Here is a 26,490-nt window from a genome sequence, read left to right on the forward strand (position 1 = left end):
AGTTCCTGATTTTTTAGTAACTAGGATTCTAACATGCTGGGAATTACTCTTACATTTGGTCAAAATTTTCTTTCTTTTGTTCTAAAACTTGTTGATATTATGGTTCTATCATGTGTTTGTTTCTTGGTTTGCCCTGCACTTGCTCCTCCAGGGTACTGCTGCGTCTATGAAGCTGTTTATATGCTGATATGTGTGGTGATATACATTTCCACATATTCAGTTGAGTTAACTGGGTTTGGTGAGGATTTGAAGCTTGCCGATGTGTCACTTAGTAGTAGGTAGTTGGCCTTAGAGAAATTTCTAAGGGTACCTTGGATATAAGTTTTACTAATATTTTTGATAAAAGTAGTGTGTGCATTTAAGATACTTGGAATAATTTTAGAGACTGTATAATTAGTTGACCTCAGAAGGTGATGTGTTAAGTTACATATCTGTGAAATGGGAGGATAGTTGGACTGAATGATCTGGATGTACTGCATTAGTTTTGAAGAAAAATATGGCTGATGCAACTAAGAGGAGGTTCAGTGAGGTTTGTTTTGGCATGGTGCTAACCATTGAATTATGAGCTGCTTTGATTTTTGTTTGCCATTATGTATTTGGTTTTTATGTTTGATTTGCCAAAAAAGAAATGCAAAAATATAGTTAGAGAATTTCTATTAATGTCTGGTTTCCATCTGTATATGTTTGGTGTGTCTAAAATAATTTGACAATTCCATGTGAATTGTGATTACTAGAGTGTACTGACTCCTCTATTATTGGATAGATACCTTAACACAGAGTAGTAGCGATCATAAAGTGCTAGCATCTCATGAACTGATTTGTCATTGTGCATGAGGTCTGCATTGTATGGAAATTATTGTTGCTGTTAAAAAAAATAGTTTGAAGATTTAGTCTAAAGATAATCCCCACCTGAAAGTAGTGTGTGTAGTGATTTTAGGTCTGATACTTCGTGACAGGTTCATGTAAAATGATCAAAAGGACAGATTGTCAAAATTGGTCGAGAACATGTGATCAACAATTCAGTCCGTTGCCCCCCTGCAAAACCATTTTTTCTGTTGTATGTGTGTGTTTGTGTTTAATTATTTTTTGATGGACAGAATTGTTGATCATATGAATTTCAACAATCTGTCCGTTTGTTCGTTTGACATAGATCCCTTAGTGGCATCTAGTTGTTGGCTGATGTTTGTGTCCAATATTGGTATTCATAGTTTAGGAATTACTTTAGTGCATGTAAATTATATTTGACTATCTTACATTTGTGTAAATGCAGTTATTTTGCATTGTTTTGTGTCTTCATAACTCCGTTAGCCTGCCAGTAGAACGTTTGCTATTTCTCTCTCTCTTCCTTCCTTGTCAAGAATACTAAAAAAAGTCATAAGAAAGCGCATGTGTTGTTGTTTCATAGCTGGGATGTTAATGGCCTGGGCTTAAGATTGCAGTTTCACTTGTTGACAACTGACTGCAGAAGAATCTGGCAGAGGAGTGACATCTGTCTATAATATGTTGCTCCAATTCATATTAATTATGCAGTAATGATATTGCTTACATATCGACCATTATGATGTCTTGTTACAGCTGCAGTTTCTGCCACCTTTGCTTTTCTCCCAGTAGAAGACTGTTTCAGTTGCTACATAAACCGTCTGCAGTTGTATTGCTCACTGCATTGCATTTTGCTATTACGTTGCAAATCACTCATCATAAAATGTATCTGTCAAAGGCCATGCCTGTAGATGTGAGGTGTTTCATTGTCTTCTTTGTAAATATCTCCATTGCAGAAATTTGGCTGTGGCTACTTGGGTTATCATTTCACACTACTTCCAAGTATTACTTCTTGAACCAATACTAGGAATTTGGCTTTTTTGGCACTTTCTCACTTCAGGACTTGGCCTTCTGCACCTTGCCATAGACTAACTTCTGCATCCCATTGTGTTTTATACTGCTTTTAAAGTGTTTTTAATGAATTCTTTCCACTTGTATACCCAGGAATACTCCCCATTATCAGGTACAACAAATACATTTTTAATGTACGAGTAGATCTGTGAAGGGACCCTCCTCAGTGTTTCCTAATTACCCTTCTGCTGTCTCCCTGTATATTAATGTCTTCTCCATTCAGAGTTTGCTCTTGTTATCCCAATAAGTCAGGCAGGCATATATTTATCTGTTAACCTGGTAAATCCACTAGGGAAAAATGCTTTTTTTCAGGCATTATTGATTCCGCGGTGGTACGGCGGTAGCATTGTTATCTCACAGCAAGAGGTTCTGCCGTTCCAATTCTCGTCTTGGCTTAGGAGTGCCTTCTGTGTGGAGTCTGAATGTCCTCCCCACGGTTGGGTAGCATTCGAAAGACATGTGCGTAAATGGGCGTGCCTTCGTTGAAGGTTGGGTGTCGAGCTAGCACCTTGGCGTTTTGTAAAAAAAAAAAATCTACTGCCAATTATTAGCAGACCGGAGTTCCGCTGTGGCTACCCCTTACCGGGAAAAAGCCGAAAGACAGCAACATTCAGGAGCACTGTTGGATTAAGAGAGAGTTGTTCCACAGTTGGCAAATAGAGACTGAGGGGATAAGTTTTAGAAATGCAGAGTGAAATTCATTAACAGCTTATAACTATAGTGTTCTGAGCTAATGTGCCAAATGCATTTGTAATTTTTGTCTAATTTCCTCTTCATTATTGATTTGCTTGAGTGTTGTAACTCAGTGGGGTCCCCAGTTGCAGACTGGGGAGCTAAATGTGCTGTCCTAACTGCAGCTCAAAGTGTCACATTGTACAGTGACAGAGAGAGAGAAAAAAACTGAGAAAGGAATGAAGGCTATTGCAGTTCCAGTTGTACTGTAACGGGTCCCCTCAAGAACCAGCTAGTAATTATATGAACATCTCTGCTGCTCAAGTACTGGCTGTACCTTCAGTGACCACATTTTAAGAAACAAGTGTGATAACCAAAGCTGGCAACTGTTAGTCTGCTTTCTGCCAATGGCTGATATGGAATGCAGCTGAAATAATACCCTTCATGCTTAACGAGCCACAGATAAGCACATGATGGTAGCATACCAAAGTTTGCATTGGACCTGTGAGCTTGTGTTTTACCAGAAGAGGCAAGGCACAGCAGAATCCAGGATAGCAGGAATGTGTGTGTGTGAGGTTGGATTGTTTGATTGCAGTGGGATGAATCCCATCAAGTGATTAAAAATATTTACTGTCTTTAAGCATAATCTTGATTAGTTTATGGGTAGGGGCAGTAAATGCTTAATACATAACTGTTAGTCTTGACAATCTTGGTAGGAGTCTGTGTTTGATTTTGTAGATTTTTTTATGCAGTCTTTGAAGCACTCCAGTGTTTTCTTTTTTTATCATTGTTTGTCTTTGTGATATTGCATTGAATGTGTGAGCAGCTCTAAAACTGCGTATCTGACTGGTGGATCAAAATTAAAAGATAATTATTTTCTGTGTGTAAAGTATTTTTATCTAGTTAAGATAATATGCAAACAAAGTTTCTGATGGATGTCTCAGTACTGTGGTTCTTTAGATTTTGTTTTCTGGACTAGTGTTATGACTGTATTCTCTTCCATGTCTACTTTGTAGGAGACTGGTGTGTACTAGTTCTAATATCTGCAAGAGAGTATATTTAGGCCTGGAATACCTATCTGTGTTGTTGACATGATAACGTTTTTCATTTTTACATTTTTTTTTCTACCAGACTTCAAGCTGCCTGTTGCACATTTCTCATGAGAAAGTTTTGTAGTTGAAGTTTTGTTTATAAAATGGAGAAATGCAGAAGATTGTCAGCTGTTACACTTGTTTCATTACAGGTCATATCCTTCTTCATCAACAAAGTCAAGCCACGAGAGATCATACAGCTCCAGTCGAGATCCTGAATGCTCACTGACTGAGTACATTCATCACTTAGAGGCAATTCAGCAGCGGTTAGGGGGTTTGCAAGAAGGTGAGTAATACGAAAAACCTACACTCACCTGCAGTTTAACTCAATTTTCAAGTTTCTTTTCTCCCTACAGTGTGATTCCAGAATTGTTTAAATTGCAAGAACATAGCCTGTACTTTATAAAAAACTTTCACTTCTTGGACTCAAGGGAAGGGAAAGCTAACCTTTTTTATGCTTAACCTCTTGAGTGCTTTCACAGATAAATGTGTTTCCACCTGCATGACCTGCCTAATATACAGGAAAATCTGTAGTTTCGCCTATCATGTGCTGCCCATGATCTTACAAAGGCAGTCCTCAGTCTTGTTGATGTCAGTACCTGCTTTTAAAAAATGTACAGTATTGTGAAATGTTTCTCCAGTGCTTTTTTACAAGGAGGGAGGAATGAAATAGTACTTCTTGCACATAGCTGACCTTATCTTTTTGTAGAGAGACTCACACGTTAGAGTAATGCTTTTCTGCAAATGCAGCATCCCTACGGGCAATAGTGTTCTAATAATATGCACAGCATAAAGAATAAATATTAATTTGCCATGCTTACAGATTATGCTTTTGGAGTTGGAATGAGTTTATCTCCCCTCCCCCTAAACACCTCCCCTTCATATCTGTCAAAGTGGTAAAGGTAATTTGAGCTATTTGCTGGTGTGACTGATATCTCACAACAGGTATACTGTTGCCTTGTACAGTCCACCTGCTTACAGTGGCACACTTGTTTGCTGCACCACAGCCTGTTTCTGTCCTCAAATTTTAATCCTTACTACCTACTAATTGGTAAAACATTGATTGGCAAACCTTCCAGCTCCATTTTTCAAGGATGTCTTTCTAATAAACAACTTTACTTTCATTGTAGTAAGTGACATGGGAGCTTTAAGAAACACAAATGGTAGTATCTTGGAATTAAAAAGGGAAGAGAATAAACATATTTACATAAACACAATAAGTAGTAATATGTGGGACGGATTTATAAAGAATGAAAAATGGAAGTGACTGGAATCGGAAACAAAACAGTGAAGGGGCGCTGTATACAGAGTTATGTCTGAAAAAGTAAATTGGAGAAGAGGCAGTAATGATTTACTGGTTTAAGAAAATATATCTTCCATTTGCAAGAGACAAATTACATAGAGCAAATACAGACAGCAGAGTAGTAAGAGGTAAATGGCACAGGACCATACATCTCAAATGTCCCCGATTTTGCAGAATGCTCATGATTTTTTATCTTACTTTTTACTTGTTCATTATTAATCAATGGTGATTACTGTTAAGTCAATAATGTGATAGTCCACAGTTGCATTTCTGTTGTTTAGAAAGTGCACATTGATACACAGTCTTATTTTAAGGGCATCATCACAGTGCTATGTGAAAACAAAATGTTTTAATTTTTGGCCTTTGTGACAATTATTTAAGAATTTTGCTTTCTTATGAATTCCTGAAAATGGAGTGGGAAGGTTTACCAAGCATAGTGTTGCCAATTATTAGGTAGTAAGGATTAAAATTTGAGGACAGAAAGATGCTGTGGTATAGCAAAAAATAAGTGTCCAACTGTAAGTAGGTGGATAGTACAAGGCAACAGTACATGAACTTTGTCTAATGGTTTGAACTATCAATCACAGCAATAAACAGCTCAAATTATCTTTTGCCTCTTTGACAGATACAAAAGGAAGGTGTTTTAGGGTGAGAGGAGATGAGTTTAAGGACTACAACCCAGGCATAACAAAAGAATGAAAATTGGCCACTTTAGAAAGAAAAAGACGTAACAGCACAGAGAGTATTTTTCTGTGTGATTATCCCTGTGTGTCTTTAGCAAGAAAAGCAAGAAATGGTAATTAAACCTGACTGACTAAGAGAAAGCAGGATATATGTGAAAACACATGTAAAGTCATTGCATTTCCATGAGCTTAGGGGCTGTGATGTAATATTTTAAAGCCAAACATTGCATTGCATTGTGGGATACCTAGAAGTAGACTAAAAACGTCAAGATGCTAGACCCCATGTGGGCAGACTCTGGAATTGCATTTAAAATATTAAAATATAAAAAGGATATAGGGTCCAAATGTGGTGTTAAAATGTAGAAAACATTAAAACATGATGAAATAAACTTGTTTTATTCAGTTTGTGGGTGTGGTTCTCCTTTAAGACATAAGGACCCATACATTATTAGGATAGGAAACGTACTATATTAACTTTTTCTACATTGAAATGCATTATGCATTACATGTTTCTATCTTTGTAACAGATGCCTTTCAGTCCAACATTAAATAAGTTAATCAATTCCTGCCTTCCTTTGAACCACACTTCTCCTCCTGAACACTATTCTGCATGTATTCTCACAAATTCCATTTACTTCTAAGTAATTTGCTCCTTCCATATTCTAAAGATTCGCCTTCCATTTCTTTTATCTCTTGTATAATATTCAATGTTTCAGATACAGTTGGTTTACAGTTTGATTTCCATTTTGTAGTAATTGCTTTTTTGGCAGTCAACAAAATTAAACTTAAAAAGGCCTTACTGTGTTTAGGCAATTCACATCCTGTGTTCCAGCTCAAAAAAATAAGTTCCTTAGAGACATTTGCTTCCCCAATATTTCTGAGAGTTCTCTAAAGGGAATGTTTAGAATTTTTCTAACTCCTTACGCCCCCCAAAACATGTTCCTAGTTACCTTTTTTTCCCCCATTACACCTCTCAACATTTACCATCTATCTGAGGAAGTCTGATTGGGGTATAAAAATACCTATGAAGCACTCCAAAGCAAAAATTATAAATGTTCTAGAATTTTTTTCATACTTGGAAGCCATACATATATGCTCACATGATTTCCTTTCTGATGATGTGGGCTAGTGCTAGCATAGCCAGCTGGAGTTCTGTAAAGAATATGTCCTTTGAATTTCAAAGTGATTTATACAAGATGGTTGTGTTACAAATGTACTAGAACTTTATGGTAGTTGAATATCAAACTGATTTACACAAATGCTTATGTTCCAAATGTATTAGAACTGTATGGCATTTAAATATCAAACTGATTTGTACAGATGCTTATGTTACAAATGTATTAGAACTGTTTGGCATTTGAAAATCAAAATGTGTTTGTAAAGTTGCTAGTGTTAATAAATGCATCAGGAGTGGGTCCTGCTGGACAGAGAAGAGATGTACACATGTGACTGTATCTATATATGTTAGCAAAGGGCACTGGAAGAGAAGCAGCTAATCTCAGTCCAGCTAGTTTTGGAAAATCCTCAAAATTAAATTAACTATTAAGCCATCAACGCAGCACCCTACTCTGCTTAGTGGAACTGAAGTCAGTAGGTCTGAGAGAGGACATTGTATAAAAGCCTCTGTAAAGAAGAGGAGAAGTACTGTAATTGTTTCATGGTTCCAGGGCACTGCCACAAACATTTAGATGTGTATTGTAGCCATTTATTCTAAATTCCTGTCTCAGCTTCAAAGGGGATACTGTGAGAACCTAGAGTCAGGAGACCAAATGAGGTCATTCTGCCAGCCATCTTGGAAATTATGTTTTAGAAATTACAGTGAGAAATCTCTCAGTATTGAGCATTCTGTCTTGGGCCTGACAACAAGGACCATTCACCACATCATATGCTTTGCTCTATTAAGTAACTGGGAAATAGTAATTCTAATAGATTCAGTCAGGAATATAGTGAAGCTTAGTTTAGATATTGTTTTTCTTTATTAGTCTGAGTCTGTCCATCAATGTTATTTTCAATATTTCCTGTGATTTGAACTCTGTGGTTTACTGTAAATATGTATTCAGTATTTTCATGGCCTTTTATTATTAAGTATGTTTAAAACTTTTATTGTGACTGGTCCTTTTAGTAAGTAGTTAACCTTTGAGAGTGCTTATAGTTATTTGGTGACACTGTATGGGCCACTCCAGAAGATCTAGCGGTCTTCGTCAACTACTACCATTTGTATTAGTATTAATATTGCACAGTGTAATTGGACCCCCATTGTTAAGGGCCTTATAGCAGCTGATTGTAGAGTGTCTGGTGGCAGTGGTAACTGCCTTATACTCTGGGCAGAAGGGGGCACAGCAGGTAAATCTGTGCCGGCCTATCCCAGGCGTGTGTGTGTGCATGTGAAAAATAGTATCTCTCAGTGTGTGTGTGTGCCAGCTATTTGGGGCAGAGACACAAAGTACTGGGTTCACAGAGAAAGGGCTGGAGGACTTGGCTTGGACACTCCGGATGAGGACCTAACTCTACAGCTTTACCAGTGGGAAGTTTTATTGGGGACCTGGAAGGAGACAGGGAGATACAGACTCCGGACTGAATGTGCTCTCTGTGTGGTCTTAAGGGAAAGTGTATTTGGTGCAGAGAGCTGCATCTGGAAATACCGAGTGTATCCATTTGTATTCCAACTGAATGTCCCTCTCCAGTGTCAGTGGTGAGGATTCAGGTTCCTTCATTACTGGCCCAGAGAGGAGTTGCCACATATTGGTGAGCAGTGGTGTTGATATTGAATTTCTGTAGCCTGTAAGCAGTGGTGACTAAAAGAGGTGTTTGTACTCTCAAGCAGACACAAAGTAGGCATTCAGAGTTTCATATCACAGTAGTTTTATTTATTTACTTTTTGTTAGCTTAGTCAGGGAGAGCAGGCAAGGATGTCAGCAGAGGATTATGGCAAGCTGACAAGGAACCAGTTGGCTGAGATGTGCCAAGCCAAAGTACTGGTGCATGCCTACCTGACTAAAGAGGAAAGGATTGCAGCCTTAATCACAGCTGCAGCACAAACCAGCAACCAGGAGGACAACCAGTCTGGCATTGGAGATGTGCAGCTCTTAGAAACAGGACAGTTCACCTTTTCTTCAGAGGGCTTAGAAACCCATCTGGAGTTAGAGACTTGAACTGGAGGCCAAACATTTGGAATCAGAATCAGCAGGGAGAATGAGGTGTTTGGCGGCTGAAGAAAATGAGAGACTGTGGCAGGTAAAACAGATGGAATTAGTCAGCAGAAAGAATGCGACGTTCGGAGGCCGAAGAAATGAGAAACATAGGCAACATGAAAAGGAAATACTGGCCCTTTGCCAGGGTCATGGAGGTAATGGGGAAGGGAGTAACTTAACCCCGGAAGTAGGAAAGGTCAGTAAATTTCTTCCTCAGTTTACGGGGGGTGATAATTATAATAGTTTTATTCATATATTTGGAAGAGTATGTAAACAGTATAATGTTGACTGAGGGCTGTGGGTACGGTTCTTGACCCCCATTACTCCATGATAAAGCTGTAACTGCATTTTCTAAATTGTCTGATACTGATTGCTTAAACTATGATACAGTTAAAAAATGTTTATTGGAATGATTTAAGTTAACGTCTGAATCTTACAGAAAAAGGTTTTGTGAGCATAAGCACAAGGTAGATGAAAATGTGTGTGGTTATATTGCTGAGTTTAGCACCTCTTTTCATAAGTGGGTGAGTGGGTGTCAAGTCACCACTTTTGAAAGGCTGGCAGGCCTTTTGATGAGGGAACAAGCCCTTAGCATTTTTGCCTGAGGAAATGAGAATCTGGTTGGTAGACTGAGAATGCAACTCTGCAGATGAGGTGGGGAAAAAGGGGATCTCTACTTAGCAAGCAGGGCAGCACTGTAAAGGAAAGGGCTACTCAGTGCTGCACGTGGATATAAGGGAACCCATGGTAGGCAGCCTAAACCGCCCCAGCAGAGTCTGCCAGTAACAAGGAAAGCCACTAGTTCAGGTACATGGCCAGGATCAAAGGTTAAATGTTTTAAACAAAATCAGTGGAGCCACGTAGAATATAAATGTTCATGGAGGCAAGGTGAGGAACAAAAGGTGGGGGAGCCAGAAAGTGAGAATAACAGAATGCCAGTGGTAAGTTGTCTGGAGACAACAGGGGTACCATACTACCAGCAAAGGTACGCATCTAAATGTTTGTATCCTGTCTTGGTGGATGGAAAACAGACCACTACCAAGAGAAGAGAGAGCCTCTGATATAAACATTGTGGAGCCTGCAGTGGTTAAAGAGGAGCAGTACTTGCTTGTGCAGTCCATTCCAGTCAGAGCTTTAGAAGGGATCCCATTCCAGATGCCTTTGGCCAGGGTTCACCTTGACTGGAAGGGTGGAAAACTAAGTAAGCAAGTAGGTGTGTTTGAGGATATCCCTGCAGATGTCTTGATAGTTATATAGACATTTTGATAATGCAGCAACTTGTTTGCATGCAGTGATATGGAGTCAGGCTTAGTGACAGGCATGTGGGTCTGTTAGCCTGGGCGAGACTCAGACAGACTGCACCCCTGAAGCAAGGACTGGTGATGTGGCTAATTCAGGGAGGGAGCTGCCCTGTAGAAGTGAGCCTGAAGATGAGGTCCAGCTACTGGTAGGTACTGATGTTCCTTGGACAGAGTGACTGCAAGGGCAGAGGTTATTAGTAGTACCCAGGCTGAAAGTGAGGCAACACTGTCAGAGGATACCAGACTTCCTGTGGAAGGGGAGCTGGGAAGAGTCAAAAGTAGAGCTGAGACAGGCTGAGCTCTCAGACCCTACACTAAGAGGCTTGAGGGAGGTAGCTATGGAGGCACCCAATTCTCAAGGAAAAAGGGATTCTGTATATTGGAACAAAAGGGTTACCATATTGAGAGTGGACCCCTGAGGGTGGGCTAGAAGTTGAGGTAATACAATTGGTAGTGCCCAGAGCCTACCGTCTGGCACTTCTAGCCTAGCCCATGACATTCCTTTTGCAGGTCATGTGGGCATAAAGCATACCAAGAGATGTAGTATGCAGAACTGTTGGCCTGGGATTGCCAGGGATATAACAGGGTACGGCAGGACCTGTGAGCAGTGCCAAAAAGCAGGCAAAACAGGACACAAGGTCAAAGCTCCTTTGATGCCTTTGCCTGTGATTGAGGAGCCATTTCAGAGGGTAGCTATGGATATTGTGGCTGCCTCTGAGTACCCCAAGTTCCACACGGAAGAAGTAGATCCAAGTGGTAGTAGATTATGCTCCTAGATAGCCTGAGGTGGTGGCTCTGGCCTCCATCAAGGCAGTGAAGGTGGCAAATTCTTTGTTAGAGATTTTCAGCAGGGTAGGTTTGCCAAAAGAAATACTGACTGACAGATGTGCCAATTTCTTGTCAGACCTGCTGGCATGTCTCTGAGAGCGCTGTAGGGTGAATCACCTAAAGATCACCCCTTTCACTCCCATATTAATTGTCTTGTGGAGACCTTAAACTCTAAAGACCATGCTACAGACATTTATAGACCAGTTTTTGAGAGTGGGACAAATATTTGCCTAATCTGCTGTTTGCATACTGGGGTGCCCCAGGAATCCACAGGTTTTTCACCCTTTGAGTTGTTCTATGGACATTGGGTGTGGGGGCTTTTAGATTTGATTAATGATGAGTGAGTGCGTGTGAATCCCACAAGTGGTCGGTTGTGGCATATATCCTAAACCTCAGGACAAGGCTTAGGGAGCTCATGGACTTGACCCATGAGAACCTGGCTGGAGCCCAGCAACAGAAAAAGATCTGATATGATAGGAATGCTCAAGCCAGAGAGTATGCTGTGGGACCGCAGGTGATGGTTTTCATTCCTGTCCGACACAAAAAGCTGTAGGTAGCTTGGGAGGGACCCTTCAAAGTGGTAAGAAAGGTCAGTGATGTTAACTACATGATAGAACTGTTAGGCAGGAGCACAGACTGTACCAAGTTAACATGATGAAACCTTTACTTGACAGGGAGGCCCTTGTGCTAAATATTTGTAGTAGGAGGCAGGAGGAGTCTGAGGGAGATCTATGGCTACATAAGAGTCAGCCAGCAAAATGCCAAGTTATTAAGGTGGAGCTTAGAATTGCAGGCATATGACATGACAGTACAGCACCATAGTGGGGTCAGCAATGCCAATGCAGATGGGTTCTTAAGACAGGAAATGGGGCAACATATTCCCAGATAGGCTTATTTCTCTCGAGCCACATTTTCAAGTTCATAGGTTCTTAGGTGTGTACTAGGCTAATGGCCCTGGGGCCTTTCCAAGCCTAGCCATAGGATTACCCTGGCATAGTGCCATCTGACCTTAGTTCCCAGTGCCTCTGTCGAGTAGAGCCACTGGTGTTGTCCCAGGGGTGAATTTTCTGTTTCCCATTCACTCATCAAGATTTCTCTTGAAGAGGGTCATCGAGGTGCTTTGCTTGACATGTATGGGAAGTCTGTTCCTTAGCATGGGCAGTCTCTGGGTTATGAACCTGTCCTTGCACCATGTTCTGTTAATTGTGGTAATGAGATTGAGATCTCTGGAGCATGTGGTGTGGAGGGATTGGGATTTCTTTAGATGTAGCATTTCTAACAGAGCTGGGTCAGACATGATTTTGTAAGTCAAGCAGAGATTGCCTCTAAGTAGGTGAAATGAGACAGAGAATAGTTGGAGTTTTTTTGAGTCTGTCCATATAGGACAAGTGTTTAAGGCCTAGGATCCTCTTTGTGAGGTACTTTTGCGGCCTCTCCAGTTGTTGCAGGTGTCTAGTAAGGTACATGCCAAATGGGGCATTGTACTTGAGGACTGACCTAATGAGGGAAGAGTAGAGGGAGACAATGACCTCTTTCTTCCTGGATGCAAAACCCTTAGTAATGAGATGTGCCACATAGAAGGACTTTCTGACCACAGTGGCAATGTGGTGATCAAAAGAGACGTTGCTGTCAGCCTGTGTTCCCATATCTCTTATAAAGTCTTCTGTGTTCAGTGGACTACCATCAGTGTGGTAATTCATGGGAACCAGGTTTTTCCCAAAGGGGATGACAACATATTTTTTGGTTTTGAGCTTAAGGCCATGGTTATGACACCAGTCGGTCACAGTGAGGCCATTCTGTAGGATGTCAACATCACTTGGGGAGTTAATAATATCTCCCAGCTTGCAATCTTTGTGAACTTTGTCAGCTAGAGTCCCTTTATGTTGGCCTGGACTTAAGAGAAGTAGATACGAAACAGGATAAGGACTCAGGACTGAACCCTGTGGGACTCCACTCGTGACTAATCGACAGTCTGATTTGGAGTCAGCTACTTTTACACTGTGGGTTCTATCTGTGGGCCAATTTACAACCCATCTAGTGACACAACGGTTGATGCCAAGTTTAGTGAGTTTTTCTATGATTCCTGCATGGGGAATGGTATCAGAAGCCTTTGACAGATCAAGGTAGGCTGCATGAACCACCTTGCCTTCATCCAAAGCTCTGGTGACTGACTCAAAGAAGTCGACCAAGTTGAGCAGGCATGATCTACCCTTCACAAAACCAAACTGTGTGGGATCCAGAGTTTGGAGATTCCCTATATCCTTGTTTATTAATTCCATCATGATGTGTTCCATAGCTTTGCATATCAGACTCATCAGGCTAATGGAGCGATAGTTCTCAGGGTCTGTAGTCACTCCTCCTTTGAGGAGAGTGATGACTATAGCAGTGCGCGATTCGGCAGGGACAAAGCGTGAGGTGAGGCTGTGATTGAACAGGGCACACAGATGAGGTGCCAGTTCACTCTGTAGTTGATGTAGAACACAGCCAGAGATATTGTCAGGTCCCATAGAAGCTGTATTCTTGACCTTGGACAGTGCTGTTTTAACCTTTGCAGCAATAATGCTGGGTGCCTGGCAGTCTACTGGTATTGTGATTGGTCCTTTGTGGGTGGAGAGGGGGGTAAGGTTGGCACTGAATATGTCGGCTGGTATACTGGCAATATCTGTTGGCTTTGTATAGGAGGTACCATTGTGCAGTTGTTCAGAGCAAATCTGGGTATTGCTGTGGAGATTCTTTACATAACTATAGAAGGCCCTGTGATTGTCCTTACTATCTGCTGCTATTCTGTTTTCATACATAGCTTTAGAAGATTTGATGAGGGATCTCAACTTTTTGTTGAGGCAGATAGGGGAGTTTTTCCAGTCTTGGGACTTCACCTTATTTCACATCAGTTTCCTCATGGCAGGGGACCACCAGATTGGCTTCCTTTTTTTGGAGGAGAGTGTCTTGGTTCTATTGGGTATGGTGAGATCAATGCATTTGTGTACGTGTTCATACAGTGCAGTGGTGTATGATTCTGCAGTCACGCAACTATTGTCCGTTTGCATGGGTGCCGTGAAGTTAGCCACCTCTGTTTTTAGGCTCCCAAACTTGGCTTTGGAGAAGTTTTTTTATGGTGGTTACCTTTGCTGGGGTGGGGGGGGGAGAGATGTGGATTTCCAAGGTGATTAGTTTGTGGTTGGATGTAACCAGGGAGGAGCTGACTGTTGGTGTAGAGCAATGGTACCCCATGTAGTAATGACCAGGTCAAGGATGTTGCTACCTCTAGTGGGGGTTAGAATGAGCTGGTCCAGGGCATTGGAATTAATGAACTCCAGGAAACGTTGGGCAAGTGTGTTGGTATATGAGTAGTTTACCCAGTTAATGGAGGGGTAGTTGAGGTTGTCTAGTAAGAAAGTGTTAGGATGGACCCTAATGTTCTCCAGGGTGCTTAGGAATGGTGAGTGCGAGTCTTGGGACATGGTTCGAGACCTATAGCAGGCTACGACCTGAATCGCTGTCTTACCCAATGTTAGCTGCACCTGAAGTATCTCTGATGCGTTATGTTGGGCTACCAGTCTGGAGGTGTGTGCATCCTTATGATGAAACCAGTTTATCTGGTGAAAGCGCTCAGTCGGTGTGCTTGTTTGGAATAAAACGATTTTACTATATATCTACATCAAATTCCTGGTCTGTGCCTTATTGTCTGCTCCGCTTACACTGTGGTCGACATTTTTTCCCTTTTTCAATGTGGATTCCTGCATTGGAGTTGGTGTTCTAATTCATTTGTATTATCTGTTATTTAGTCTCTTCCCACATATCCTTAACTGCTGTAACAGAAGCCTTTTTAATCCATACTCCTAAATACTCCATTTTATCATATCTCATAAATATTGGTATTGCTAAACTAATTTGCGAGCTGATACATAGTTTACAGCCATATCCTTTATTTTGTTATAGTCAGTTTTATATCCTGAAAAGACTTGAACCTGCCTCATAAAGTTCCATAACATTGAGATGTCCTTTTTGGGATTTAGCTAGTACAAAATAATATAACCTGCAAATAAAGCCAATGTTTATTGATTACCTTACCAATTATACCTATGGATTTGAGTCCCTTATCTTCTTTGCCAGTGTCTCTAAATATAAAGCAAATAACAAAGGGGAAAGAGGACACCGCTTCCTGATTCCTCTGTTCAAACACAACTTGGAGAGGAATTCACCGACTTTAATTCTTGCCTCCATTCCTTCATATATTCTCCTTATTAACCTTATTGTTGAATCATGGAATGCAAATACTTCCATTGCCGAAGTCAGAAGATCCCAGCTTACTTTGTTGAATCCTTTCTCAGCATCAAGACCAAACAACAGAGTTATTTTCTTACCTTCTGTTTCCATCTGGATCATCCATTTCCTGTTGATGTTGTCAAATGTTTGCCTCCCATTCGCAAAACCACATTGACCAATATCCATCAGTTTTGGGAACATCTTTGCTATTATTTAGCTATTATAGACATGGACACTTTATTATCATGGTTCCACAGCACTGAAAAGTCATCTGGATTTATCAGTTACAAAATAATATCATTTGTAAATAAAGCTAACTTTTTTGATTGCAGTACCAGTTATATCCGGTGGTGCAGCGGTTAGCATTGTCGCCTCACAGCAAGAGGTTCTCTGGTTCAATCCTCGGCTGGGGTGCCTTCTATGTGGAGTCTGCATGTCCTCCCTGTGGTCGCGTGGGTTTCCTCCCACATCCCAAAGACATGCTGTAGGTGGAAATTGGCCCTAGGTATGAGTGCGTGCATGTGTGTGCCTTCTGTGGAAGGTTGGGTGACAGGCTGGCAACTCGACACTGTAAAACTCCACTGCCAATCATGAGCGGACAGGTGATCCGCTGTGGCGACCCCTAACTGGGAAAAAGCCAAAAGAAGAAGTAAGTACCAGTTATATCCTTGAATTTGTGAATGCCTTGTTTTTTTTGACAGTGGTGTAAAGTTTCAAGCAAATAAAGGGGAGAGAGTGACCCTTGCCTGGTTCTTCTTTTCAAGCACTCCTTGTCAGAGAGGAGCCATCCCACCTTAATTCTTGTCCTTGATCCATAAATATGCCCTCCTTATTTTGCCCTATTTATTCTTTCAGGGAACAGAAATGCTGCCATTGCCATACTTGAAATTCTAGCTGACTCTATCAATTCTGATGCCTTTTCTGCATCAAGACCCACCAAACAATTGCAGCATTTTCATGCACTCTGCTTTACCCAGAGCATCATTGTTCAAGTAACGTCAAATGTTTGCTTACCCTCCACAAAATCACAATGGCCCACAGCTTCTCAATTTTGGTAGCACCTTTGCCATTCTCTTAGCTAGTGTAGACATAAATACTTTATGATCATGGTTTAAAATTAAAATTGGTCTATATGAAGCTGGATCTGAAGGATCTTTACTCAGTTTGGGTAATACAGCCACCGCAAATTTTTTCTAAGATGCTGGTTCTGTCTCTTCCCCCTCCAAATTTTGAAACACATACAGGAGTATTATTTGATGTTACGTTGTCCCATCTTGCCTTCGTTCTTGCTGTTTGGGTTTGGAGCCGATCCGTGGATCCGACTCAGCCTACTTTTATAGCTCAAGCTATTTACTGGCTTGAGGCTAACCCTTATCCAGAATTCCCAGCATCAGCTACCCAGATCTCATTAGCCGCTTCAGCTGCGAGGTTGCTTCGTTACTGGCTCTGGCTTAGTATATTTTTTTTCTATGATTATAATTGTTTATTCTTAAAATTTGTCAAGTTTCTTTCTAGATATAGTTTTTTTATCCCTTATCGCCTTTCTTGTGTATGTTGTAGCTTTGTTGGCCGTCGCTCCATATCTCGCAGGCCTTCTGTTTCCCCTGAACTCGTTTAAATTTGAGAGCCCCCCCTTAGGACAGCCCTTTAAATTGGAGGCTCTCCTTTCTGTTCCTTAACTGTAAAAAAAAAAAAAAAAAACACTTTTTTTTAGTATAGTAGTGTAACATGTCTAAAGAGGCCAAAGTTTCTGGCTTCAAAAAGTGTGACTCTTGTCAGAAAATGTCTCTGACAGGACAGATGGGCACACTAGCTGTGTTTATTGTTTAGGGGCTGTGCACCTGCAGGACTCCTACTCTATCTGTCATGCATTTAATCCAAGGGTCCTGCAGGAGCGCAAAAACAAATTAATCCGAGGATTATTGAAACCACAGGATTCCCCGGCTAAAGGTTCTCAGCCAGTGAAATCCTCTAAGTCCGTCAAGCCATTGGCTCCATCCTCGGAACCGACTCCTGGGCTTGAAGAACCAAGTTTGTCGGTGCCGACTAGCATCGACAAGTCATCTCCTCCCTCTGCTCCAACTGCCACATCGGAGCCACAAGCGAGTAAGGTTTCCTTCATTGGAGCCGATCCACTCGGTGCCACAGTCACCCTTATTAGGAAGTGAACGCAGTCATCGCTCTTCATCCCACTCCTCTCGATCCTCCAGGTTATCTGATTAAGACGTGGAGAGAGTAGTCAGCAGGTTGATTAAATCACAGGCCCTTGCAAAATTACTTTCCAGCCCATCTCAGCAGGTTGCGGCTCCATCTGCCTCCATCTCCATTCCTCCTCCGACTACACTTAGTTCGGAGCCGGAGACCATGGACGCGCTGATAGTAGAACCGACTGCGCCACTCACCTCCTCTTCGGTTCCGACGACTGCTCCGATCACCTCGATTGCTCCGTCCATCAAGGGATCTGGGCGCCGAAGCTCTCTCGTTGGCTGCGAGGGGGGAAGTGGCATCGGTCCCTTGTCTGACCCCGCTCTCCCTCTCAGAGCTTCTGTGCAGGTGAGCTCGGATCCCACATCGGCCTCAGAGCCGTTGCCCTTGACACGAAGAAGGACTCCCGTCTCTTTGGAGACTGAGTTTTCTTTGCCTCGGGATCGTGACACCTTCGAGGTCATGCAGAGTGTGCTGTCCCCTGAAGCAGCCCTACTATCAGCCCCATCGGCTCCTTCTCTTGTGGTGCCTGTGCCAACCTCTGCTCCTCTGGCCCAGAAGCGTAGGGAACCTATGCCCCAGGATACCCCATTGGGTGACCCCTCTTCTTCCGAGGCCTCCTCTGATCACTCAGAGGAGTCTCCTTGGAAGAAGTGCAAGAGAAATCACCTAGACTCCCCTGAGTCTGTCACCTCAGATACAGACCTGGATGAATCGGAAGGATGCCCTAGGTCCCCCTCTGAAGATGTTTCCTTTTCGGACATCCTTGAAATGCTTAGGCAGAGGGGTGGCTGGTCTTTCCTAGCCCCTACCGAGGATGGGTCTGTATACCTGGAGGTATTCGGTTCCCGACCCTCCACCTCCTGGGTGTCTCCACCTTTCGATCCACTCATGTCTGTAGTGGCTAGAAAGGCATGGTCAGCTCCGGATTCTGTGGAACCTCCTCTGTGGAGACCAAATAAGTTCATAACAGCCCCCCAGGACAAACAATTTCTCTCTAAAGATGTGCCAGTTGATGCCATGGTAGTAGCAGCTGCCACCAAGAAAGAGTTAGCAGAAACTTCTTTGTCTGTCCATCCACCAACCAGAGAGTCTAGGATGATGGACAGATATTTGAAGCGAATGTTTTCCTCAGCGACCTTCTCAATGAGGTCCCTGAATTATCTCTCTCATTTTACACAGCTTCAAAGGGATCTTCTAAAAGAGCTTGGAGATACCCTACAAGATCCTACAGCTGTGGGAGCATCAGCCAAAATAGCTTCCCAGCTTGCGACTCAATTCTATAGTCAACTCCTCCATGAGGCTGATTTCCTATACAGCCGATGGAGCGAGCAGAGCCACAGGTACAGGAGTGGCTCTCAGGAAACATGCTTGGCTGCGGCTGTGTCAATTTGCGGAACCCTTTCGGGCATCCTTCACAAATGCTCCCTTTGATGGCTCCTTTCTTTTTGAGCCTCAGGTGAAAGACACGCTTACCAGGTGCGAGCAGGAAGGCAAGACTCTCTCTGCCGTGGGAGTCCATTTTTCCACTCCTAACAGACCTTATCCCAAAGGTCAGAAGGTTGGAAAGATGTGGTTTTGGAAGTCCCAGGGACCCTTGCCTGACACACGTGGTGATTTTTTTCCCCCAGGGGTAGAGGGGGAAACAACAGCAATGGCAGATGCCACCCTCGTGGCAGAGGGGGACCGCAAAATCAGGGTAACTAAAACTTTCTCTGCCAAATCCTTCCAGCATCCCTGATGGTAGCCTGACTGCTCACCTCTGGAGGCAGTCGGGGGAAGACTCTCCCTGTACCCAAAAGCCTGGCAAAATATAACGAATCAAATGGGTACTATCTATCATATCTGGAGATTACAAAATCCTCTTTCATCAGCCCCCCTCTAAAGTCAAAAAAGTTCATCCCAGATGTCCCACCCAGTCTAAGGAATCAAGCAGTTATTCAAATTTCAAAACTGCTAGAAAAAAAGAGCCATTCAGGAAGTCCCTGCAGACCAACTGGGATCCGGAACTTACTCAAGATTCTTTTAGTACCAAAAAAGAGAGGGGACTGGAAACCAGTACTGGATCTCAGCAGATTGAACAAATCTGTAGAAAAAGAAAAGTTCCGTATGGTAACACTGCAGTCCATTCTCCCCTTTCTGGGTCAGGACAACTGGATGTGCTCCATAGATCTTCAGGATGCGTACTACCATATCAAAATGGCCAGACGCTCCACAAGATTTCTTCGCTTCCAGGTAGGATCCAGTCATTATCAGTTCAGAGCTCTGCCCTTTGGTCTCACCACAGCCCCCAGGGTGTTCACCAAATGTATGGCAGTAGTCACGGCTCACCTGAGACGTCAAGGATTCCAGGTGTTTTCCTATCTAGACGATTGGCTCCTAAGTGCTACCACCAGGCATCAACTCTTATAGGCATGGGATTATACAATATCAACCTGGACCCAACTAGGCATTACAGTAAATTTCGAAAAATCTGTTTTGTTGTCCTGTCAATCTGTTACATATATAGGAGCAGAATTAAACACAAAACAGATATTTGCAAGGTTACCTCAGGAAAGAGTTTTCTCTATTCTCCAACAAGTGTCATTTCTAATGCAGAGCAGAAATGTCAAAGTCAGACATGTCCTGCAAGTTCTAGGCTCCATGGCAGCTGCCATTCTTCTTGTACCATTAGCGCGTTACAACATGAGAGTTCTTCAGTGGCTTCTCTTCATGCAATGGTCCTTCCAGGAACTACCCGTATCTCACATGATCCTGATTAGAGAAACATGCAAGAGACACCTCTCTTGGTGGATGGTCTCCCCACTGGTGACTCAGGGCAGATCTTTCATTCAACCCCCTCCGGTAGCCACAGTGACCACGGACGCCTCCCTGATAGGGTGGGGGGTGTATTATCTAGGCAGGACAGTCCAAGGCATGTGGCAACCTCATGAGTACCATCTGCATATCAATGTCCTAGAGATGAGAGCGGTGCTCCTAACGTTGCAAGCTCTTCAAGACTCTCTTCCTTCCAAGACTGTTGCGATCCAAACAGACATGTCATTTGTGTGGTACATCAACAAGTAGGGCGTGACCAGGTCCTACCCCTTGTGTCGAGAAGCCCTCAGGCTATGGCAATGGGCGATTACCTCCCAACATTTTCTGACAGCAGCGTAAATCCCTGGGAAATCCAACTAAATAGCGGACAGGCTCAGCAGGGCTATCCTCATGCCTCACGAGTGATCTCTGAATCAGGAAGTTGCTGACTTATCTTCTGCAAATGGGGCCAGCCTTGCTGCGATCTATTTGCCACCCTCTTCAGCAACAAATGCAGCAGCTACTTCTCCCTGCTTCCTCCTCCATGTCAAACTCCCAGGGACGCACTAGTACACGATTGGCCTCAAGGACTCCATTATGCATTTCCCCCTTTTCCCCTAATTCCAAGACTCATACAGAAAGCAAAATCGTTGGGTTGCAAAATGATCCTCATTGCCCCCTATTGGCCTCAACAGATATGGTTTCCGTTCCTGCACCTTCACCTTCTAGACCAGCCTTGGGTTCTGGACCCAGTGCCAGATCTGTTGATTCATCAGTCAGGCGGGTTACACCAATCCCTTCAGACTCTCAAGCTCACAGCTTGGTTTCTCCACTTCCTACCTTAGCCAGGCTTCCAAGTATCTCCCCAGCAGTTCGCGATATTATTGTATCCTCCCATAAGTCAACTACGAGAAAGACTTATGCTAGCAAATGGAAAAGATTTTCTTACTGGGCAGAATCTAGAAAGTTAGACCCCTTTTCAGCCCCAGTCCATCAAATACTAAAATTTCTAGCAGAGCTTCTTCAGTCGAGTGCGGCTGCTGCTACCATCAAGGTACAACTGGCAGCCATATCTAATTTTCATATTGGAATTCTTAATTCTAGCATAATGTCTCATAAGCTCTGCAAAGCCATCATGAGAGGAACATCTCTTCTTAGACCCCCAGTGAGGGATCCACCTCCTCCTTGGGATCTCAATTTAGTTTTGACTTTTTTGATTCTGCCTCCCTTTGAACCAACAGCTTCATGTCCCTTAAAATTTATTTCTTGGAAAAGACTTTTTCTGGTTGCTATTACCTCAGCTAGAAGTGTTTCAGAACTCCAAGCACTTTGTGTTCGTCCTCCATATATGGTGTTTCACAAAGATAGAGTTTCTGTGAGAACCAACCCATCCTTCATACCAAAAGTCTGTTCAGAAAACAATTTAAATCAATCCATCAATCTCTCCATCTTCTTTCCCAATTATAGCAACAAGGCAGAATACAGTCTTCACCAAATGTATGTGCACAATTATGTTTTTACCTCCATAGGACCAAAGAGCTAAGAAAGTCAAACCAATTATTTATCTCCTATGCTCACAATAAGCAAGACCTTCCAGTTTCTAAGTTGACCCTTATCCAAATGGTTATCTGACACCATTGCCTTTATTTATCAGTTAAGGCATAAACATCTACCAGCAAAACTGAAAGGTCATTCTACTAGAGCATTAGCCACGTCTGTAGCCTTTCAGTCTAAATTGCCCATAGACTCAACTTGTGCAGCTGCCACTTGGGCAAACCCTCATACCTTTATCTCTCACTACAAAGTGGATGTAGTCTCCCGGAGCAGGGCTTCCTTTGGTTCCACTGTTCTGAAGAGTCTACTCCAATGAGCCACCCGGGGTGTTTGGGAGCTAGGGACGCTGTCCCAAACAGCAAGAACGAAGGCGAGATGGGGCAACTTAACATAAAGAAGTTATGTACCTACCATAAGGTTCCATGTTAGTTGTCCTTCATCTCGCCTTCCTTCTTGCGTCCCCCCCTCCTTCCCCCTTTCTGGAGGATTGAGAGGAGTTCACTCTGGTTTCAGTGGCTGATTTTGTTTTTCTTGGTTCACATGCCAGGTAATTTAATGACAGTTTACTCTGATCTATTATTTTGGTAAATCAGTTTTAGGTTACTGGTTACTTTATATGTCTATTGTGCGCTATCACAAATGAAATCTGGGTAGCTGACGCTGGGCATTCTGGGATAAGGGTTAGCCTTGAGCTAGTAAATAGCTCTCGAGCTATAGAAGTAGGCCGAGTCAGAGCCGCGGATCAGCACCGAACCCAAACAACAAGAAGGAAGGCGAGATGAAGGACAACTAATATGGAACGTTACGGTAGGTACATAACTTCTTTTTCCTGGAAACTTCAGTGTTCCTTAAAAATCCCTGTTTAACTCTCATTTCCTGTAATTCTTGAGTATCATCTTCTCTAACCATGGCATAGTTAATTCTTTCATAAATGTTTCCATTTTTGCCTTTTCATGGTTGTCCCTGTGACACCCCTACACTGGCCCAGTAATGAAGGTGCCTCAATCCTCACCACTGGCAACAGTGAGGGACATACACAACTGGAGGATGACAAGTACACACACAGTAGTACACACATAGTAAAGTACAATTTCCCTTAAGAGCACACAGAGATCACAGTCAGTCAGTCTGGGGCTGGTTTCTCCCTCTTTCTCCAGATCCCCAGTGAGACCTCCCACTGGCACAGCTATAGGGTTGAGATCTCAGCTGAGTGGCCAAGCTAAGACCTCCAGCACCCTCTCTGTCCAACCAGTGTTTCATGTCCCTGCCCAAGTAGCTGACACACACACACACACACACACACACACACACACACACACACACACACACACACACACACACACACACACAGACCAGAAGCATTGTATGACAGCAGCAAAACTTGCTCAGAGGTGACCTTTGCCTAACATACAAGGCCATGTCAAACCCAGATTTGATGAATATGCTTCACCTCAAAAAATCTAGATCCATCAGAGCCACAAGGGTGGAGACTTAAACCTCGACACAGCTATTAATGGGTACTGGAGAGATAGATTCATCACCCAAAGACTCCTATGCTGTGGAACAAAATCCTACATGTGAGGCAGAGCACTGGCCTTGTTCAAGAGAAATCTTGACCAATGGATGGGAGATATACCCATATACCAGGAATTACCTCAGTGTCGCTGCTCGACAGAGGCACAGCAAAATAATGGGTATAGTTCCCCATACTAAAGGGGTGGCGTAAGCCACAAAACAATGGGCTAGGCTTATAAATGCCCTCGGGCAGATAGCCTAGTATGAACCTATGAACCTATGACTATAAGGTAGTACCAGCTGCTGCCACCAACCACCCTTACTTATCAGCTACTATAAGGCCCTTACAAAGGGTGACCAATCCTACTGTGTAATGTTACTATTAATCCAAAAGGTAGTTGTCACCAAGATTTTCAAGGCTATTTAGAAGTGGCCTGTACAGTGTCACCAAATGCATATGCAAGTACTCTTAAGAGCTTAAATATGTCTCTGTAAATGTCACAAAGATAGGTTAACATATATTTAATAATGAATAATAAAAGAACAAGACAGTACTCTGAAAACAAATGCAGTTACTTCAGAGTTCAAAATCACAGGAAATATTTTAAAACAACATTGCAGGACAGTCTCAAATACATACAGAAAACATCTGAACTAATCTTTACTATATTCCTATCTATATCTAAGAGCGATACAACACGCAGGCAGAAGTGCTGATTGGATGTTTCTAGGTCCAAGACAAGATGCAAAATGCATAGTCTCTCCCTCTTTCTCTCTCTCAGAGAGTTCTTAAATTAATATTGGGCATTATTGCTAGGTTAGCTTGGATGACATTGTTTTTTTGTCATCTGACTTCTGTTCCCAGGCTAAAACAGAAACTAATAGAATTTTAACATCTCTGCGTGAGAAGTACAGCTCTCTCAGAAGTTTGCAGAACTATGAAACAATAAAACAGTTTTACATTTAAAACTTAATTATTTCTGTTTCAAGACATTACAAAAACTTCTAGTTCTAGACATTGTGTCTGCTATTGAACCGAAACGAGAGATAACACAATCGTAAAACACTTCAATTTCAACTTATTTTTTTGAAGTTTTCCGAGTTAACTCTGTATGCTCCAGCTTTTATTATTAAAGCATACATTTGCACAGGTATATAGATTATATACATTTCTGTTCTTTTCCACTAGGGTACACTGTGGAAACATCCTTGAAGCTCAGTACTGTATAAACCCTGTTCAACACACACTTCTGCACCAGTAGTTTAATATACAGATAACATATAGTTCTCTTGCATTTGTAAGACAAGCATGTGAATCATGTTGATATTCACAAATGACATATGATTATTTACAAAATTCCAGATAGCTGGGCTGGCAGTATTTCTTTCTGTTACATTTCTATAAAAATCATATTAATATTTACAAATGACATAGAATTATTTACACAATTCCAGCTAGTTGGGCTGGCAGTGTTTTGGTTTGTCACACTTCCCCTCCTCCGAAAACTCGAGCTAGTTTTTCAAATGACCCTTGAGAAACGTTGCTTGAGAGGGTTGAGGCTATCTGGGAATACCTTACCCCATTCCCTGTCTTGAGATTCCAGCTGCCTTGGCATTGCTGACCCCAATACCGTGCTGCACTGTCCCATCATATGCCTGCAACCCTAGGCTCCACCTTAATAATTTGGGATTTGGCTGGCTCCCTGCAGCCATAGTTCCTCCTCAGACTCCTCCTGCCTTCTGCTGCAAATACTCAGTATAACGGCCTCCCTATCATGGTAAGGTTTCATCATGTTAACATGGTACAGTTTGTGCCCCTCCCTCTGCCTAGCAGTTCTACCATGTAGTTAGCATCACTGACCTTCTTTTCCACCTTGTAGGGTCCCTGCCAAGCTGACTGCAGCTTGTTGTGTCTGACAAGAATGAGAACTATTACCTGCTGCCCTATAGCATCCTCTCTAGCTCGAGCAGTCCTGTCATAGCCGACCTTTTTCTGCTGTTGGGCTTCTGCTAGGTCCTCCTGGACCAAGCCCATGAGTTCCCTGAGCCTTGTCCTGAGGTTTAGGACATGTGGCCACAACAGACTCCTTGTGGGATTCACACTTACCCTCTCACTCATCTCAAATCAAGTCTAGAGGTACCCTCCCCCTATGTCCATACAGCAACTCAGAGGATGAAAAATCTGTGGATTCCTGGGGCACTTCCCTGTAAGCAAACAACAGATGGGGCAAATATTTGTCCCACTCCCTCTTGAATTGGTCTGCAAATGCCCGTGACATGGACTTGAGTCTAAAATTTAACCTCTCAACAAGACCATGAGTCTGGGGATGGTAGGGGTGGTATTTAAGTGCTTCACCCCACAGTACTTCCACAGACAAACCAGCAAGTATGACATAAATTTGGCATCTCTGTTAGTCAAGTCAGTATTTCTTTTGGAAATCCTACCCTGCTGAAAATTTCAAACAAAGCATTTGCTACCTTTTCTGCCTCAATGGAGGACAGAGCCACTACCTCAGGGTGTGTTGTAGCATAATCTATTATCACTAGGATATACATTTTCCCTGTGGAACTTGGGGTACTCAGAGGCCCCACAATATCCATACCTACCCTCTAAAATGGCTCCTCCATCACAGGCAAAGGCATCAAAGTAACTTTCACCTTGTAACCTGCCTTGCCTACCTTTTGGCACTGATCACAGGTCCTGCAATACCCTGTTACATCTCTGGAAATCATAGTCTAATAAAAGTTCTGCATAATACGTCTCTTCATACGTTTTATGCCCATATGACCTGCAAAGGCAATATCATGGACTGTGGCTAGAAGTGCCAAGCGGTAGGCTCTGGGCACTACCAACTGCTGTATTCTCTCCCCCCCTAGCCCTCCCTCAGGGGTCCACACTCTGTACAGTAACCCTTTGTCCCAGTATACAGATTCCCCTTTCCCTTGAGAGTCAGGTGCCTCACTAGCTACCTCCCTCGGGCCTTGTAATGTAGGGTCTGAGAGATGAGCCTGTGTCAACTCTCTTTGTAACCCTTCCCAGCTCCCCTTCCACAGGAGATCTGGTATCCTCTAACAGCGGTGCCTCACAGTCAGCATGGGTACTACTATTCACCTCTGCCCTTGCAGTCACTCTGTCCAAGGGAACGTCAGTACCCACAAGCAGCTGTGGCTCACCTTCAGTCTCACTGCTACAGG

The 26,490-nt window shown here is 42.8% G+C and overlaps 1 protein-coding gene across 1 annotated transcript in view; it reads left to right on the forward strand.

Moving 5' to 3' along the window:
* The window catches only part of PCNT (pericentrin), a gene marked incomplete in the record, with an annotated part of 2,997,294 nt that overhangs the window by 2,945,429 nt on the left and 25,375 nt on the right, over positions 1-26,490 (forward strand). The window contains 1 exon segment of the mRNA XM_044060288.1: positions 3,806-3,939. Within this exon segment, the coding sequence (XP_043916223.1) occupies positions 3,806-3,939 (134 nt within the window).

Source organism: Protopterus annectens, chromosome 2.part0, assembly GCF_019279795.1.
Source record: "Protopterus annectens isolate FY-2018-M chromosome 2.part0, PAN1.0, whole genome shotgun sequence".
In the NCBI taxonomy this organism is placed as follows: Eukaryota; Metazoa; Chordata; order Ceratodontiformes; family Protopteridae; genus Protopterus; species Protopterus annectens.